Here is a 20,550-nt window from a genome sequence, read left to right as displayed (position 1 = left end):
TAAGAACTTGCCATCTGATGCAGGGGACATGGGTTCAATCCCTGGTGAGGGAAATAAGCTCCCCCATGTGCTCAGAACCACATGCTGGAACTACTGAGCCCACAAGCTCTGGAGCCTGTGTGCTGCAACTAGGACCTGATGCAGCCAAATAAAGAAAGAAATATATATATATATATTTTAAATGCTTATATGCTTTGCTTTGTTTGAGGAACTTGGACTTCACACTGCACTCAGTTGGTTAAATGCATTAAACAGGTGAGTAATAGAAGATTTACACTTCAGACAGATAATTCTTGAAATGAATGGAAAGACAAAGAGGTCAGAGGCAAAGAATAGAGTCTGGAGGTGGTGGATGGTTTTAAATTATGTAAAAAAAAAACACAAACAAACCTCTCTGTTACAGCTCTCTTCAAAAGGTGGACCCTAAGTCTCCTCTTCTTAAGTACAGGCTGTATTTATTAACTTGCTTCTAGTAAAGTAGAATGTAATGGGATTGACGATAGGTGACTCCTAAGACAAAGTCCTAAAAGGCATTGTGGCTTTCTCTCTATTCTCCCTCTAAGATCACTTGCTCTGGGAGAAGCCAGTTTCCCATATCATGAGGATGCTCAAGCAGTCCTTTAAAAAGAGCAACAAGGTGAGATATTGAGGCCTCTCGCCTCAGGTGAGTGTGCCATCTTGGAATCAGATACTCCAGCCCGAATCAAGCCTTCAGATGACTCTAGTCCTGGCTGACATCTTGTGTACAACCTCGTAAGACACCTTGAGCCAGAACCAGCTAGCTAAGCCACTTCTGAATTCCTGATCCACAGGAACTGTGACATAATAAATATTTGTTATTTTGAGCCAGGAAGCTTTGAGGTAATTTATTACACAGCAATAGATAACTAATACAGTGGCTGTGAAAATGACTTAAGTGATTGATACTGAGAGCCAAAACTAGGACTGACAACTGAAATCAAGAGAATTCATGGATTCCAGCTTTTTTTTTTTTGGTCTGGATGGGCATAATGGGTTAAGCAGAGGGATGAGTTCAGCACAAAACTTCCAGTTTCTTATTTTAATGGAAAGGTGATACTGGGATGAACTTGGGTCAAAGGCAGCTGAGGTGGATCAGGCGGGTGAGGGGATGTGGTGGAGTATTATATTAGCAGGACAACCAGAGACATATTTACTTTTGAACATTTTGAATTTAAGACACCTGTGAAGAGATCTTGATATGGTGGAAATGTAAACTGAGCAGCTAAAGCTTGTAAGATATTTTTAACTAGGGATAAGATCTAAAGTTGTTCATGTACAGTTGTTAATTAAAAACAAAGATGCAGATGCTCTCTTAAAGAGAAACTGAAAGAACAAAAACTAGGTTGAGTGACTTTTCTCTTAAGACTTCACTCTATTAGTATGAGTTTAATTCTCTCCCCTCAGAGAAACAAAGTCTAGCTAAGTGATATAACATATAATATGTATATTACCAAATAGTACGCTATAGTATATCTAAGTGAAAATCAATACATTAATTTGTTCAATTCAAACTCCAAATTTTAAACCTTTAATTGACAGTTACTTCACTCCATTTTTATATAATGGTAAGCTCTCAATCCCTGAAGGTTTAGATTATGTCTGTCCTAAATGCTTAGCACAATGGTTTGGATCTAGTGTCCAATAACTGTTTACTGAATGACAACTGAAAGTAAAAACTTAGGTAGCCTTAATCATTTCTGGAACAGTGACTCTAAAACAAATTAATTAAAATTTTAAGAAAAATTAGGGAGAAAAATCATTAAACAGAGACATACCGATCTGTTTGTAAAACACGAATAAGATGTTCCATAGCTTGAATACCCACTTCCAAGCGGTATTTCTGCACGAAAGAAAAATGTTATTTAAGAAAGGAATATCCAACTTAATAACCTTACTAACTGATAAAGTGTTACAGACCTTAGATAACGATTTGAGGGCTCGCACAGCATCTCTTCGATCATCCAGTAAAGTAGATGAAGCTACTCTGTCACAAAGCTTTTGAATCTGTCATGGAAAAATGAAATAACATAAATAGAATAAAAAGGAAACAAAAAGATACATAAAGTTTCCACCAAAATTTATACCATTTAATCTGAGGGGGAAAAAAAGGATGTCACTGTTTAGGTAGTATTACAGATATCAAATAGATTTTTCACAGAGACTTGAAAAATGGAAGTGGTACAAGAGAAGTCAAATAAAGTTAAGTCATATAAACTAAAAAATTAAAAGAAATTAGTAGAATCAGAGCTTTGCAAAGGTACCTATTACAGCTCTTTGAACTAAGAAGGATCCATTAGGGCTATGGTATATGATGTGTTAATAAAGTTAATAAACAAAAATTTTTAAAGTGATGATTGCTTACATCATAACTTCACCCTAATGTTTCCACTACATATCTGAATGAGAACAGTCAGAAACTGTTCATCAATAGTTTTAAGTGTGCCTCAAAAATCTAGAAGGGTAAAATGTTCTAAGCTTCTAATAAATTTTCAGGAATTAAAATCTGAACTGAATTTTAAAATAAACCTTGGAGCATTATTTAGAATAGAAAAAAATTAGAAACAACTGTCCATCAAGAGAAGAAAAACTAAATAAATTATGGTATATTTGCCAGTCAAATACTATTAAAACTACTCAAAAGATGTTAACTGTACTGACATAAAAATACTGATTTAATAAATAGTGAAAAAAAAAGAGCAAGTTGTAAAACTATGTAAATTGTGAGCTCACTGTAACAAAAGAACCAAACTATGTATGTATGTAAAACTGCACTAAAGAAGAATCTGGAAACTTAAAAGCAACTATAAAACTTCTAGAAGAAAGCACTGGAGAAAATGCTGTGGCTTCAAATTAGGGAAGAGTTGCTCAGACACATATACTAACAGTACAATCCATAAAAGAAGAACATAATAATTTGGACTTCATCACTCCTGTTCTTCAAAAGACACTGTTAAGGGAATGAAAAGATAAGCCATAGAAAGGATGAAAAAACATGGAAAACATGTGATAGAGAACAGTTTTTAAAACCATTACACTCGGGTCCTTTATAGCTCCAACAGTTTTTTCCTATCTTATTATGCTGTTATTCACTCTAATAACAGTTTTTACTCAGATTCTATAAATGATTTTGGCATGTCACAAATTTTGCATCCAATGTATCAAAATTAATGGTGTTTAAATACATATAGTGTTTTCCAAATTATGTTCTGTAGACTTCCAGTGTCCCAGAAGATATTAACAGACTTCTAAGATCACAACCAATGGGAAACATAAGGTTATATACAAAATTAGGTTTCTGCAATGCAGAATTTCTAAGTCTTTACTATATTGATTTCCATTTCTTCACACTACAGATGCAGTATGTTAACCAAGCCTAGCCTGACCTTTTGATTTTATTCTCAGTTCAGTTTAGCTCAATCGCTCAGTCGTGTCAAACTCTTTGCGACGCCATGAACCAGAGCATGCCAGGCCTCCCTGTCCATCACCAACTACCAGAGTCTACCCAAACTCATGGCCATTGAGTTGGTGATGCCATCCAACCATCTCATCCTCTGTTTTCCGCTTCTCCTCCTGCCCTCAATCTTTCCCAGCGTCAGGATCTTTTCAAAAGAGTCAGCTCTTCACATTGGGTGGCCAAAGTACTGGAGTTTCAGCTTGAACATCAGTCCTTCCAATGAATACCCAGGACAGATCTCCTTCCTTTATGATGGGACTGGTTGGATCTCCTTGCAGTCCCAGGGACTCTCGAGAGTCTTCTCCAACACCACAGTTCAAAAGCACCTATTCTTCAGTGCTCAGTTTTCTTTATAGTGCAATTCTCACATCCATACATGACCACTGGAAAAACCATAGCCTTGACTAGACGGACCTTTGTGGACAAAGTAATGTCTCTGCTTTTCAATATGCTGTCTAGGTTGGTCATAACTATCCTTCCAAGGAGTAAGCGTCTTTTAATTTCATGGCTGCAATCACCATCTGCAGTGATTTTGGAGCACCCCAAAATAAAGTCAGCCCCTGTTTCCACTGTTTCTCCATCTATTTGCCATGAAGTGATGGGACAGGATGCCATGATCTTCGTTTTCTGAATGTTGAGCTTTAAGCCAACTTTTTCACTCTCCTCTTTCACTTTCAGCAAGAGGCTTTTTAGTTCCTCTTCACTTTCTGCCATCAGGGCGGTGTCATCTGCATATCTGAGGTGATTGATATTTCTCCCAGTAATCTTGATCCCAGCTTGTGCTTCCTCCAGCTCATCATTTCTCATGATGTACTCTGCATAGAAGTTAAATAAGCAGGGTGACAATATACAGCCTTGACGTACTCCTTTTCCTGTTTGGAACCAGTCTGTTGTTCCATGTCCAGTTCTAACTGCTGCTTCCTGACCTGCATACAGGTTTCTCAAGAGGCAGGTCAGGTGGTCTGGTATTCCCATCTTTTTCAGAATTTTCCAGTTTCTTGTGATCCACACAGTCAAGGCTTTGGCATAGTCAATAAAGCAGAAATAGATGTTTTTCTGGAACTCTCTTGCTTTTTTGATGATCCAGAGGATGTTGACAATTTGATCTCTGGCTCCTCTGCCTTTTCTAAAACCAGCTTGAACATCTGGAAGTTCACGGTTCACGTACTGCTGAAGCCTGGCTTGGAGAATTTTGAGCATTACTTTACTAACGTGTGAGATGAGTACAATTGTGCGGTAGTTTCATCATTCTTTGGCATTGCCTTTCCTTGGGATTGGAATGAAAACTGACCTTTTACAGTTCTGTGGCCACTAGTGAGTTTTCCAAATTTGCTGACATACTGAGTGCAACACTTTAGCAGCAGCATCTTTCAGGATTTGAAATAGCTCCACTGGAATTCCATCATCTCCACTAGCTTTGTTCGTAGTGATGCTTTCTAAGGCCAACTTGACTTCACATTCCAGGATGTCTGGCTCTAGGTGAGTGATCACACCATCGTGATTATCTGGGTCGTGAAGATCTTTTTTGTATTGTTCTTCTGTGTATTCTTGTCACCTCTTCTTAATATCGTCTGCTTCTGTTAGTTCCATACCATTTCCATCCTTTACTGAGCCCACCTTTGCATGAAATGTTCCCTTGGTATCTCTAATTTTCTTGAAGAGATGTCTAGTCTTTATTTCTTAGTAATTATACTGACTTTTAAAAATGGAATAAAACTTTCTCTTTATTAAGTAATTGGTTGAGTTTTTCTCATTTTTTTTTAACCAGGAGAAAAACTACACAATTATCTTCTGCAAACACGAATCTCACTATTCTCAGCTTAAAGAATTCCTAAAGCTAAAGAGTTTTCCTGAGTATGACTGTAAAACTTAGCTAAAGATAGATTTCTTTTCTAATGAGTTCAAATTATATATCTTCAATTAACTTTGATTAATAAATAAAATCACTAGTTTTTTCAGAAAGTTGTAAAATGTAACTTAAAAACTAATTACTAAAGTGTACTATGTATATATGAAAATTCCTGAGTTTGGGTAAATATGTCTCAAGACTATTTTTAAGATGACAAACATGCTGGGAGTTCCCTGATGGCCTAGTGGTTGAGATTCCAGGCTTTCACTGCTGTAGACAAGTTCAATCCTTGGTTGGAGAACTGAGATTTTGCAAGCCACCTGATGCAGCCAAACAAAATGAAAAGAAAAAAAGACTATAAACATGCTTTTTATCTATTAAACTTGGGTTTTAGTGGCAAGCACATGTTCTTCTCAACTGGTGATTTTAATCCAAACTTTCTCTCTAGTGCCTTAAGACAATTAAATCACCACGCTGCAAAATCAATAAGTCAAAAATGAATGTAAGAACAACTTATTTATCCAGAGCCATAATTAAGCTATTTCAGATACTTTCTGTCAGCCACCAAAATGGCCTTTTCATTTTATTGATTTCTGATAGCAATCTAAAACTAATTACAACCTTCTCTGGCTTCTTAAAGAACATAATTATAAGCTTTCTTGGCATTTAAACCTAAGTCCTCTCCAATATCAGATACAGGGATGTTTTAGGTGGTAAATGAAGAAATGAATATAAAAATCTTTGAACAGTACCTGGCACTATAAATGCTCAATAAATGTTAACAAACTTAATTATTACTAAACTTCTATGATTCCTTTGTATTATTTTTCTATCCTATTAGGCTTTTGACCGTCATTGACATCACGTTATGTTTCTAACAGATCATTCAAATTTTGCAGATTTTCAGTGAGTAATCTGATCATTAAGCTAGAAAGTAATATGTCTATAACTCCAAACTATTCAGGTTTCAACTCAAGACTGAGTACATGGACTTTGCAACTTCTACTTTTGCTGTGAGAAAGCCTTATTACCTTGTAATAGTATTTCACAGAGTTGGAGTTTCTGAGTAAGTGATCTCTCCAAGATGAAGTGTTATGCTCCTAGTTTTTAAAGACAATGGAAACCAAATGAAGGAAATTATTATATATGTTTCAAACCTTACAAAGACTTAGCCATATTTTAGGTCAAACACAGGTCTGTATTTTTTAGGTGACATTTCAGTCCAGTTCAGTCACTCAGCTGTGTCCGACTCTTTGCGACCCCATGAACCGCAGCATGCCAGGCCTCCCTGTCCATCACCAACACCCGGGGTTCACCCAAACCCATGTGCATTGAGTCGGTGATGCCATCCACCCATCTCATCCTCTATCGTCCCCTTCTCCTCCTGCCCTCAATCTTTCCCAGCGTCAGGGTCTTTTCCAATGAGTCAGCTCTTTGCATCCGGTGGCCAAAGTACTGGAGTTTCAGCTTGAACATCAGTCCTTCCAATGAACACCCAGGACTGATCTCCTTCCTTTATGATGGACTGGTTGGATCTCCTTGCAGTCCCAGGGACTCTCGAGAGTCTTCTCCAACACCACACTTCAAAAGCACCTATTCTTCAGCGCTCAGTTTCCTTTACAGTTCAACTGTCACATTCATACATTACTGGAAAAACCATAGCCTTGACTAGACGAACCTTTGTGGTCAAAGTAATGTCTCTGCTTTTCAATATGCTGTCTAGGTTGGTCATAACTTTCCTTCCAAGGAGTAAGCATATTTTAATTTCATGGCTGCAATCACCATCTGCAGTGATTTTGGAGCCCCCCCCAAAATAAAGTCAGCCCCTGTTTCCACTGTTTCTCCATCTATTTGCCATGAAGTGATGAGACAGGATGCCATGATCTTCGTTTTCTGCATGTTGAGCTTTAAGCCAACTTTTTCACTCTCCTCTTTCATCAAGAGGCTCTTTAGTTCACTTTCTGCCATAAGGGTGGTTGTCATCTGCATATCTGAGGTGATTGATATTTCTCCCATCAATCTTGATTCCAGCTTGTGCTTCCTCCAGCCCAGTGTTTCTCATGAGGTACTCTGCATATAAGTTAAATAAGCAGGGTGAGAATATACAGCCTTGATGTACTCCTTTTCCTATTTGGAATCAGTCTGTTGTTCCATGTCCAGTTCTAACTGTTGCTTCCTGACCTGCATATAGGTTTCTCAAGAGGCAGGTCAGGTGGTCTGGTATTCCCATCTCTTTCAGAATTTTTCAGTTTGTTGTGATCCACACAGTCAAAGGCTTTGACATTTACCAAGAAAAAAATTTATAGCACAAATATACTTAACTCCTATTCAGAGTATTTCAAATACTTCAAAGACCACTGAATATTTCAAAGACACTTATTCTATTTATTCCTGACTTGAAACACGAACGAAATGCAGTATAATTGTGTTCATTATCTATTCTTTTCTTCTTGAGTTATTAGAACCCTCTGTGTTTTAGCTGGGCACAAAGGCTGTCCATCTAGACTACCTTCCAAGCTCTCCTTACACTCAGGCACAGAAAGTGACTAGCTTCTGGCCAGTGAGTTGTACCTTCCAAGTCATGTCCTTAAAAGGAAGCTATATGCTCATTTCTCTTTCTCCTTCCCTTAGCCTGGGACTTGAACCTGATGCTAGTGAAGCATCTCCCACAAGACACTATCGTAGGGGATGGCAGAACAAAATAAAAAGCAGCAGCTGGGCCCCTGGACGACCCTGAGGAGCATAACTAACCTACCCAAGGGATCACCTTCTAATGAGACTTTTATTGGAGAAAGACACAAACTCTTATCCTGGTTGCTGCTGCTGTCACTTCAGTCGTGTCCAACTCTGTGCGACCCCATAGATGGCAGCCCACCAGGCTCCCCCGTCCCTGGGATCCTCCAGGCAAGAACACTGGAGTGGGTTGCCATTTCCTTCTCCAATGCATGAACGTGAAAAGTGAAAGGGAAGTCGCTTAGTCGTGTCCGACTCTTAGTGACCCCATGGACTGCAGCCTACCAGGCTCCTCTATCCATGGGATTTTCCAGGCAAGAGTACTGGAGTGGGTTGCCATTGCCTTCTCCCTTATCCTGGTTAGACCTCCGTTATAGTAGCTGATCCAATACCTAAACTTATAAGACATTTTACAGGAGTGGAAACTAAGGTTCAGGGGTGAAGAAATGCACCCCAAAGTACACTGCTAGTTCGGTGGTATGGTCCAGATTCTAAATGAGCCATAGAGGTCTTATTCCAAAGCCCACGCTGTTTCTACTATTCTTACACTGCCTAACACTTATCTTACACTGTGCAGGGAAATGTGAGCCTGAGCACCTGCTGCAAACTACAGGCAGTGCAAGATTTCTTCCTTGGAAACAGGGGAACATGGTAACACAGTTTCTGTGAAATGCTTCCACTAGCACTACACCCCACCAACGATGCTGATTAACCTTGGCCTTAACTGCCCAGTCACAGTACAGATGGAATAGCCCCTTGTTCCAAGGGAGTTGGAGCTATACATTGGGAAAGCTATAATCAGAAGCTGCTGCTGCTGCTGCCAAGTTGCTTCAGTCATGTCCAACTCTGTGCGACCCCATAGACGGCAGCCCACCAGGCTCCTCCATCCATGGGATTTTCCAGGCGAGAGTACTGGAGTAGGTTGCCATCGCCTTCTCCGATAATCAGAAGCTATCAGGTATTTAAGAAAAAGGCAGCACCATATATAAGTACTTCAGAAATTAATACACTCACTTTGAAAGAATCTGGCTGAGATAATAAAGACAAACTGGAACAGAAGGAGGTTATAGAAAATATGTCAGTTCATTATAACAAACATGAAGTAAGGTTTTTTTAAAAAAAAGACATTAGGGTGCGGACAATGGGCAAAGAGCTGTAGAGATAGATAAGGCAAAAGGATACTTGAAAAAACTGAATTTAAGAGGCCAAGAGGCTTGAGAAGAATAAACTGTCTGAAACAGCTACTGTTTAGAATTCAACTTCTAGCATTTTGTCCTTGGGCAATACATGCACATGTGCATTCATAATTACAAGAACAACCACTCCAGCACAGTAACAGAAAGGGAACAAGACAGAAGTACCTTCAATGCCCATTCCTGGAGGACTTTCATTTTTCACTTTACATACTTCTACAGCTTTTCCTTCAACAAGTATGTATTCAAATGTCTCTCTTATCATTAGAAAAAAAAAAGATTCAGAGAATCAAAAAGCATCAGTGAATAAGCTAGTTGAAGTTTGACATGAATCAGCAATCACTCTTCAATATCTCAGAATATTCTAGCTAAGGTTAAAGGAATGAGAGTCTGAAGAAGTCGGTGCCGTAATTTTGAAGCTGGTAATTCATTCATTCATTCATTCAAAAAATGTTACAGAGTGCTGCTACCCTCATGGGAACCATGGTCAGTGCAACCAGAGTTGTGTTTGTGACAAGGTAAATTCAGAAACTGGACTAAGCAAAGGTGTGAGGGATGAGTAAAACAGTGAGGGAGATGAGGTACAGTTATAAAATAAGTCACAGAGATATAATGTACAGCATAGGGAATATAGTCAATAATACTGCAGTAGCTTTGTATGGTGACAGATGGTAACTAGACTTATAGTGATGATCATTTTGTAACGTATAAAAATATCAAACCACTACATCGTACACCTGAAACCTATATTATAAATCAATTATACTTCAATAAAAAAGAAAGAAACTATGATTATAAATTAGCAACTTCTGTAACAATTGGTTACGTTTATGGTTGTTTAATTAAAAATAACTGGGCTTGCATATTATATGTTCATGAGTATGAGTGTCTGTGTTGTCATTTCATTTTTCCTAGCAATCCATTTTTACTATGTTTTACGAAAGTATTGGTCTGTGATGAATTGGAAATCAGGGGGCACGGGGAAACCAATCCACTGGTCCTTCAACACAGTCAGTTTGAGAAATACTGCTAAATTGCTTAATATTTTGCTGGGGCCTGCAAAATTCTATTTTGGGAAAACAGCAGTGGATCAGTTTAGAAAGTACATACTCAAATGAAACTATAAAAGCAAGGAGACAACAGAATAAATTAAAAACAAGTAAGAAATATACAGAAAATACTAAGTATGATGAAGGAAATGATTATAGAGAAATGAGACAGAGACTGGAAAGACAATACTGCTTTGGATAGCACAGCCGATCAGAAGGCCTCAAGTTAAGCAGTGATTTGGATTTGGTGGACGTGTGGGTTAAGGGTAACAAGAATACAGCAAGCAGAAAAGCAGAGTGAAAGAGGACCTTACCATCAGAAGAAAAAAGGACAGTATTTTAGAACTGAAGAATATGTTTATTCAGTGTCCCAAATGGGATCCTGAGGTGAGGGACTTTGTTGCCAGCAACTCACTCACTCTCTCAGAAACTGACCAATGAGGCCACTTAGTAATTTAAAGAAAATGCATGAATTTACTAGTCAAAGGCTGTTATCCTAGTTGACACTCTTACCTACAAAGGAATTACAAGTTTAAATCCCACAGATTTTAATGCTACCTTGCTCCTTTTCAGGTAACATTTTGCTGCCATTATTGATGAAAAGAATGAGTTACAATACAGAAAATATGAATCCAGTCTACTTTTGTAAACAGACAAATATTTCCTAGGCCTTTTAGCAAAGTACTCATTACAGCATACTACCAAGGCACAACATTTCAGATGACCATTCTGCAGACTTGAAAAAAGTGACCTTCAAAGAATTTTACTGCCTGAATCAACAGAGATGCAAACGTGGTTGACCCTTGAACAAAAGATCTGAGCTGTGCAGGTCCACTTATATTTGGATTTTTTTCAGCAGTAAATACTATAGATTCTCAATCAATTAAATCTAAGGATATGGAGGAACAGAGGATACACAGAGACAACTATAAATTACAAGAGGATTTTCCACTGTGCAGAAGGTTGGTATTGTTCAAAAGTCAATGCATAGTCAATACATGTAAGGTTATATAACAGAATACTGGTAACAACCAAAAAAGACACTTCAGCCTATTTACTTGAAACAAACTTTTAATTAAAAAAAAAAAACAAAAAAAAACACAACTCTTGCTGTGGGGACCCAACTATGTTCATTAATTAGTAAATAGAAATATTCTAATACCCACTGCTAAAATTAAAAAAAAATCAAATATCTGTGAATATAACTATCTTAGTTTATAAATAAACTCGTTTATGTGATAAACATTGGTAAATGCAAAGCAAACACTCTGGAAGGATGTACACAAAACTTCCTTTGAGATTACTCCTAGTAACGGGAAATAAGATTGTGGAGAGAGGAAGAAAGGGGCAATTTGAGCCTATATATTGATTTGGATTATTTATAATAAGCATGTTTTCAACTAGCGCTTCAATAACAGAAACATTTAAAGACACTTCCAGAATATATCAGCCCTTGCTCTTATTCTAGTACCTGCTTTAACAGATCACCTGACTGACTCATCATCTACTGTTCATCTACTGTTCTCAGATGACTGTTCATCTACTTTCTGAATACAAGTGGTGCCTGTAATTCCTGATAGTTATGCTCTACAGTTATCATGGACACTGAATTGGCAGATACTTAACCACTGTACTGGAGAAGGCAATGGCAACCCACTCCAGCACTCTTGCCTGGAAAATCCCATGGATGGAGGAGCCTGGTAGGCTGCAGTCCATGGGGTCACTAAGAGCTGGACACCACTGAGCGACTTCCCTTTCATCTTTCACTTTCATGCATTGGAGAAGGAAATGGCAACCCACTCCAGTGTTCTTGCCTGGAGGATCCCAGGGACGGGGGAGCCTGGTGGGCTGCCATCTATGGGATCGCACAGAGTCGGACACGACTGAAGCGACTTAGCAGCAGCAAAACCACTGTACCTAAGGGAAATGCAGGCCCAGGATGTTATAAGCCTCTGGTAACATTTTCATCATTGGATCAAATACATAACCTTGTTTAATGTGTGCTTCTGTTTAAAGACACCTTGCTCAATATATATCTTGATTCATTAACACTGAACTCACAGCTAAAAGTGCTATTACTCATGCCTGAGGGAAGTTAATCTAACAAACATATTTTCTCCATAAGGCACATCACAACTTCCTTATCCTTCGCAACACTAGGTAAGAGCTCAGCACTATACTTGGGGCCAGTTTTAACTGTGAAATCAACAAAAAGCACAAAAATGCAAAACACATGACACTAAACAGACTGTGAAAAAGACGCATGATTACAGTATGGGGATGGGATTTAAAACCATTAAGCTCTGCAGCAACTAGGTGAAGCTGAGCACTAGCTACATTCTCAAGGCAGGATGTGCAGGCTTCAGTTCCATCCCAGGCCTCTCTGCTCTCTTTTCTAACCTGATCTGCTTCACTGAATAATGATGTTACCCAGCTGACACTGCTGGGATTTGATATTGTGATTCCTGCATTAAACAGAGAACTATGTATTAACAACAAACCCAGTTCTAATGAGAAAACATACATATGAGTAAAATTTAACCGACAGTTTTATTTAAAAGGATTGAAGGGAGTAATTAAGAAGGAAAAACTGCAGAGACAGCAGTATTTCAACTAATTCATACTATGCTAACTAGGTACTAGATTTTCTCAGAGATAAATACAATGATGAACTAGACATGGATTGAAAAAGAGTCAGACAAAATTGAACAACTGACCATTCACTCTTGTTATCAAGATATAGTCTCTTAGAAGAAGGTACGTAGTTAAGAAAATGAAAAATCCGGTGTCTTAAGTAATTTCTAATAAAGTAGCTTTATGTTTTAATATGCAAAGATCTCCAAGACATACCAAAGAAAAAGATAGCTGCAGAACCCTATAAACAGTGTATCATTTATGAAAAAGAGATAAACATGCTCATACAAATATATAATTCCATACTGAATGATTATTTATAAGCGTGTAGAAGGATTTATACCAAAATAAGTGTAGTAATTATTTCAGGAAACAGAACTGAAATTGGAGACGGTAGTCAAAGAGGACTTAAACTTTACCAGTATTGTTTGCCATTTTGTATAAGAAAATTAAAAGGCTAATTAGTAAAATAATATGTATAACATCATGTAGCTCATGGAGGTGATTATGTATCAGGACCCTTGCCTGATGAGATTGTCATGTGAAATTCACAAGTTCACTTATCAAGAAAAATATGAAAAGGACAAAAAATTCCATTAATAACTGGTAAAGCGGGCATAGTCAGAATTACAACCTCATAACCTATGGCACAGTGGTAAAGAATCTGCCTGCCAATGCAGGAGATGGGGGTTCAATCCTTGGATCAGGAAAATACCCTGGAGTAGGAAATAGTAACCCACTTCAGTATTCTTGTCTGGAAAATTCCATGGACAGAGGATCCTAGTGGGCTACAGTCCATGGGATTCTAAGAGTTGGACACAGCATGAAAGCACAGCATAATCTGAATTTGTTTGCTTGTTGTTTACTAATAGTGCAAATTTGTTTACTAATAGTTTATTTTTACTCAGTGATACACAAAAGAGACCAAAAAAGAAGCAAAAGGAAAAGGAATGAATAGGGAAAAAAATTTGAGATGAGGAATATGAAAATAAGAAATCACTGAGCATTAAGAAGGGAAAAAGAAAAGGTACCATAAAACTAGGATGCTGAGGTACGTTTAAAAGGACTCTGAAATAAAGCAGTTTGCAATATTTTTTCACAATTCCTAATAGAAATTCATATTTTCTAGTATTCAGTAACTATTTAACTGACATGCGAAAATGAAAGTCAGTAATGCCCATTAAAAAAAAATCAAATTCAACCATTCAATCATTTATTCAACAGATACCTATCAAGCACCTAACATCAACATTTTTCTTTTCTTTCCTTCCTTTTTAAAAACATCTTTTTGGCTGCTATGCATATAGGATCTTAGTTCCCCAACCAGGGATGGAATCTGTACCCCCGGAATGAAGCATAGAGTCTTAACTATGAGACTGCCAGGGAAATCCCCCAAGTTATTTGATATAACTTTGCCTTCATTAGGTTTAAAACATAGTTATAACTTCTTTTGAGAGAACTTCCCTAACTATGACTATAGGACTAAAATAATTCATGCTAATCAACAGTCAATTTGATTTATGTTGTTTTAATGAAATAAAAAGTTACTGGTTTTGATTACAGAAAGAGCCAGAAATTTGTTTTAAAACAAATTCTATCACTGAGAAGATTTTACAAAAAAAAAAGCAAGAGCCAGACTTATCTTCAGATGATCTGAACTGTTTCTTAAAGTGCGGGGGTGGGGGCGGGGGGCGGATTACAAAGTCAAACACCAGTCTCTTTTCAGATCAATCCATAAACCTAACACAATCTATTTCCATTACAATTACTAATAAGTTAGTCAACATAATATACTGCTTCATGTATTCCCCATGCTTTCTCTAAGAAATTACCTGTTTTCCAAAAGCAAACGCTTTTAAGCAAGGCATCATACTGAAACTTGTCTAACAAATAACCTATCACAAATGCTAGCATTTCAAAGTCTAACAGTATATAAGCTTCCAAATTATAAACTTTAATTATAAATTTTATAAATTATAAAAATTTGTGACTTTTTATAGAGAGTTTATGGCATTTCTGCCTGAGGTATAAAAATATAAGCATGCCTTTTCTAGGATATCTACAACAGAAAAACCAGACAAAGCAGTATAAATAATAAGAGGAACATGTACAAAAAGAAAGACAAATTTATATAAGAAATTCTTATATTCTCTCCTAAAAGATAATTCAAGTGATTACAATTATAAATCATAAAACATCAAGGATTATTTAGTCTTTAAGGTTACCCAAACGGCAAGAGTTCATGGACTCTATAAAACTGATGATAACAAAGGACTTCTATTTTAAATGCAGCATTCCTTTAAAAAATATATCCTCTAGGAACATTTTATCCAATATATGTTTCTCAGAACACTAGACCTACATGGTTTCCTGGAGGGAGAAAAAGGATATGATCAATCAGATTTGGCAAACACAACTTACTTTCTAACTCCATCTTGAAAATATTTGAAGCGTAACATACTGTCTATTTAATAAACCTTGTACAAATATCAGGTTTTCTGTTTTGTTTTTGACCATCACACAGTATATGTCTTTAGTAACAAAATCCTTTCAACTACAGCTACTCACATTCTTTGGGATACCCTTTGATATGTAAAATTTAAATGATACAAATACTCTACATAATTAACCTTCAAGAAAGCCATGTAGTTTTCAATAGGCACTACTTTTAAAGACTATGAGACACCTTTGGTTGGGTATAGTTGTGGGCTGTAGTCCATGGGGTCGCTAAGAGTTGGACACGACTGAGCGACTTCCCTTTCACTTTTCACTTTCATGCACTGGAGAAGGAAATGGCAGCCCACTCCAGTGTTCTTGCCTGGAGAATCCCAGGGACAGGGGAGCTTGGTGGGAGGCCGTCTATGGGGTCACGCAGAGTTGGACACGACTGAAGCGACTTAGCAGCAGCAGCGATCAAAACACAAATCATTATTATGGCTTTCTCTGATACTGTTATTGTAAGAGAGCTAAGAGAGAAAACACATACCAGTTCCAACACTGACTGGGTTATTAATACAGAATATGAACCACGAATCCAGATGTAGGAGTTTCAGGCTACACATTTTATAGTAACGTGGTATATAATGTGCTCAACTAAACCAAAACTATGTCTAAATTTAAGTGCACATTCCTTAATAACAATTTTTATTAAAAGAAACTACAGCTGTGTCCATAAAGCCCTTTTGCTTTTCAAGTCAGCTGACTAAAGTCTGATCTAAAAAAAGACACTTTAGCAGTACAGTAATTGTACATATCTTTTCTGGACTTTTGCAGCTTTCATGTTTTGGGACACAATTTGAGAGGAGAACCCCACCCCTATGATTTGTCATCACAAATAGTTAACATTTTTCTTGGAATCTGCAAGAAACTCACCTTCAAAAAAGAAAAGAAGATATTAGTTGGAAGGCAGATGGAAAATTAAGCATGTCTGAGCTCTCAAAAGGGCTTCCCAGTTTGAACTAGTAGTAAAGAACCTGTCTGCCAATGCAGGAGACTCAAGAGACTAAGGTTCAATTCCTGGGTCAGGAAGATTCCCTGGAGGAGGGGCACTGCAACCCACTCTGGTATTCTTGCCAGGAGAATTCCATGGACAGAGGAGCCTGGTGGGTTACCAGTCCACTGGGTCACAAAGAGCTGGACAGGACTGAGGTGACATAGCACTTAGCATGAGCACTCAAACAAACGAGTAGGATATTTACTATAATCAGTGTTTATCTGGACCTAGCAAAGTATGCCAAGGCTGCTGCTGCTGCTGCTAAGTCGCTTCAGTCATGTCCGACTCTGTGCAACCCCATGGACTGCAGCCTACCAGGCTCCTCCGTCCATGGGATTCCCCAGTCAAGCATACTGGAGTGGGGTGCCACCGCCTTCTCCCATGCCAAGGCTAAGGAGGCTTTAATCATCAGAAATCAGTTACTGCCTTTCTCTACTGAAGTAAAAAAGAGAAATCAAATTAAAAAGTATTTGACTCTATGAAATATGAAAGGTTTAATGTGAATGAAACTCCAGACTTAAAATATTTCAAACTTTATAGAATTATTGACCATCATATGATATAAACACAAATATTTACTACTTTGTTTCGAGAGAACATCTTAATACCAGTCCAAAGTTACTGTTGACTGAGTATGAAAAGCTAGGTAACATACAATCAATAATACAACTCAAATATTCAGAAGAAATTTGAGTTAAGGAAAAGCAGGAAAGCAGTCAAAGCACAGCAAATCTGAAAAATCCCTGAAGTAAAAAGTTTGACATAATTAATTTCAATCATTTCAGAATTTTGATTTCTACAGTCTTTAAAAAGTATTGTTTTAACACCTATTAATTTGCACTTGCTATGATTATAGATCTGTGATTTCTTTCATAATACCATAATAAATAATTTAACAAATATTGAGTACTACTATGGAAAAACAGTTTAAAATATATATGAACACTGCACCAAAGATGCTTAAGAATCTAGAAGAGATGGGGCAGATATAAAGGGTAGAAAGTCTAACAAATGCACAATCTAGCTAATCTGAAGATTAATCAGAGGAGAAATACTATCTGCAGTTAACTGGATGGAAAAATAAGGGGTGCAAATTAGGGAAGGGATCCATGATGGATTTGAAGGAGAGGTAGAACTTAAGACAATGAAAAGAGGCTTTCCACTGGGAAAGATGAGGAAGCAAGAAAGAAGGGAAACCACAATGGAAATAATGTAATTTTGCAGAAATGGACAAAACTACAAAATACTGATAAAGCAGAAGTTAGAAATTCTAAGCTCTGGCAACTAGAATATCCAGGTCACATCAAATCACCAATTAAAAGATCTAATATTATACCAACAGTCTACCAATGCTCTATAAATACTCCTAAATTAGTGGCTTATGATGCTGTATACCAATTACTCTTCCTGATGGAATGAGATGGTGAAATAAATTTTATTCATACCGAGTAAATAGTGTAATAGTAACTCAGAGTAAACTATTAATTCTCATCAGAAGACACTGGTTTTCCAATTTTGAATATACACGTTCAAGGTTAGGCAAGAACAAGGGCCCCCCACTTCCCTTTCAGTTTATATACACGTGATACACAAGTGATTCCAGTCTCACTTTGAAATCATGATATAAAAGCTGTGTTGTTCCATTCACTATGGCAAGATCAAAGTGCTCTAGTCTCAGCCCTGCATTACTGTGCAAGTGGCTTCAGTCTCCTAACTTGTGCTTTAGTCTCCTAACTTGTAAAATGATGGGGTTCCACCTGGATGACGTGCAAAGGGCCTTTCTGCTTTAATAGCCTATACTCAATTAGTCGTACACCATCTTTTCTGGAGAGGACATTGTGACAAGACTATAACAACAACAAAAAAGAAAGTATTCTTTTCCTGAAAACATGTAATAAGGGACTTCCCTGGCAGTTCAGGGGTTAAGACCTCAAGCTCCCAAGGCAGGGGGTGCAGGTTTAGTCTCTTGCCTGGGAACTAAGATCACACATGTTGCATGGCACAGCCAAAAAAGAAAAAAAAAAAAAAGTAATAAAAACAGCTTTTATTGAACACATACTAAGTGCTAGTTTCTTTCCATTTTTTATTTCACTTAATCCTCATTACACCCATCAGAGTAGGCATTTTTCTGATTTTACTCATTGGGTATTAGTCATCTCTTGCCTGTTCAATCTAATGAGAGGTGGAAGGCAAGGATTCAAATCAAGTTCTAATAAACCACACTTTAAAACCTAGTGCCTCAAACAAAAATATCTGATATATAAAATACATGAACAAAAGCTGAAGAGGTGGGCTGTGACTATGGTAACCTGAAGAGAGCATGTGTATGTGTACGTGCGCGCGCATGTGTGTGTGCACATGACCGTGTGTGAAATCTCCTGATTTTCAAATGAAGGAAAGCAGATTCACCAGCTTTCAGCTTCTGCTTTAAACAGTTCTAACTCAGATGACATAAATTCCCCAAATTCCCAGATATGTATTAAAATACAGACATCAGCAATAAAGTCTAGGCTTTGATGTAAGGCAAGCTTTGGTTGAATCCTGGCTCCATTACTACTAGTGTGACTTAGGTCAAGTGACTTCACCTCTCTAAGCCTCAAGTTTTCACTTGTAAAGTGAGGATACTATCACCTATCCTACAAGGTGGTTGGGGAGCTAAGGAAAATGAGAATGTAAACTACAAAGAACACAGAACCCAGCACAAGGTAAGAACCTGGCAAATGAAAGCTATTATTGAACTTTCAGGATCCTAGTAACACAGAACATAGGATCAACATTCACAGACAATCCAGTAGTGTCTACGAATACTAACCACAGTTTACTTTTACAATGCCATACTTTGTCACTTTTTTTGTAGACCTAAAATTACTCTCAAACCAATAGTTTAAAAAAAAAAAAAAGTCATACACTTATTCCTAACAGACACGAACCAAATTTCGAGATTTATCCTAAACCTAAAGTCGAACCAACTTATCAAAAATTGTGTTGAGTAGCTAACAATTTTTTTAAAGTGACGCTGCAAATCCTGTTACCACGAGTTCAGACTTCTGAATGGGGAGAATGGAAGGGACGCGTGTTCCCAAAGCATTTTGAGCGCGAAAGATCCCCACAACGTCCAAGCGAGTATTTCCCAAATAGTGGGCGAGGCTGAAAAACGGGGTCCGAACTAATGACACCTGAAAGAACGACCTGCCTCCAGTTGAATGGGCAGGGGCAGGTGGCTTTGTGACCCAAACTATCGTATTATTCTTAGCCACTTGCTCTGGTCAACTGCTGGGTTTTAAACCTTCCTGCAGTCTTCCTCAAAGCTCCATTCCAGACTGCGAGGGAGGTGGACTTTAGGTTAATCACCGCCAGTGAAGACACTGGCGAAAAGGGAGGGACAGGCCCGCGGCCCCGAAGGGCGTGGGAGGCAGGTCAGGCCACTTCTGCCCAGGATGGATGCCTTTCCCGGCGGTACAACCGCGGACCACCACCAAGCGGCCTGTGGAGCTTCGGGGCGCGGCTGCTGTCAGCAGGGCCAAGCCGCCGCGCTGGGGGTTGTGCTGCGGGTGTGAGGGAATAACTTGCGGGTTTCAGGAGAGGAAAAGAGGCACGGGGGCAAAAGGGGAGGCGGCATGTAGACTCCCGGCCCATGGTGACGCGCAGGGGGGTGACCTCCGGGCCCCTATGTCCTCCGTCCCGGTTTCTGCCCGGACCCTTCCCAAGTCCCGGACCCGCCGCTCCTCTCACCGTCTCGGCTTCTGTGTGCTGGGGTCCGGCACTCTGACCCCCCATAACCCCGCGGAGGAAATTCATCTTGCCGCTCAGCCACGGGCTCTACCGGCCTTTTCGGGAAAGAAGAGATAACTTCCCCTGTCCTCCGCAGGGCCTGACCCCCAAGCCTGCACTTTGCACTCCCCGGCCGCCACCGCCACAGCCTACTCGGCGGCCGCTCCAGCCCCCTAAGCCCGGAAACAGCGTCCGCCACCAGTTGAGATGCGCATGCGCGGCGACGTGGCATTACGTGGCGGCTCGAAGGGCGAAGGCAAACGAGGAAAGTAGGCGAGAGGTGGCTGGTAGCCCAGGTCCTCCTAAGCCCCGCCCACTGCGAAGGCTCCGCCTTCCCCCGTAAGAACACGCCT

General features: G+C 38.8%; 1 protein-coding gene across 2 annotated transcripts in view; it reads right to left on the bottom strand.

The window, feature by feature from the left end:
* Positions 1-20,349, bottom strand: part of USO1 (USO1 vesicle transport factor) — a 75,591-nt gene extending 55,242 nt beyond the window's left edge. For both annotated transcript variants that reach the window (XM_068974919.1, XM_068974918.1), the window contains exons 1-3: positions 20,159-20,349; positions 1,939-2,025; positions 1,797-1,861 (exon numbers count right to left, since the gene is read on the bottom strand). In XM_068974919.1, the coding sequence (XP_068831020.1) occupies positions 1,797-1,861; positions 1,939-2,025; positions 20,159-20,224 (218 nt within the window). In that variant the 5' untranslated portion in view covers positions 20,225-20,349. The remainder of the gene's footprint in view (positions 1-1,796; positions 1,862-1,938; positions 2,026-20,158) is intronic.
* Between the last annotated feature and the right edge of the window lie 201 nt (positions 20,350-20,550).

The sequence above is a fragment of the Capricornis sumatraensis genome, chromosome 7 (genome assembly GCF_032405125.1).
Source record: "Capricornis sumatraensis isolate serow.1 chromosome 7, serow.2, whole genome shotgun sequence".
Classification (NCBI taxonomy): domain Eukaryota; kingdom Metazoa; phylum Chordata; class Mammalia; order Artiodactyla; family Bovidae; genus Capricornis; species Capricornis sumatraensis.
Note: the sequence above shows the minus strand (reverse complement) of the source record. Positions and strands in the feature narration are given on the sequence as shown.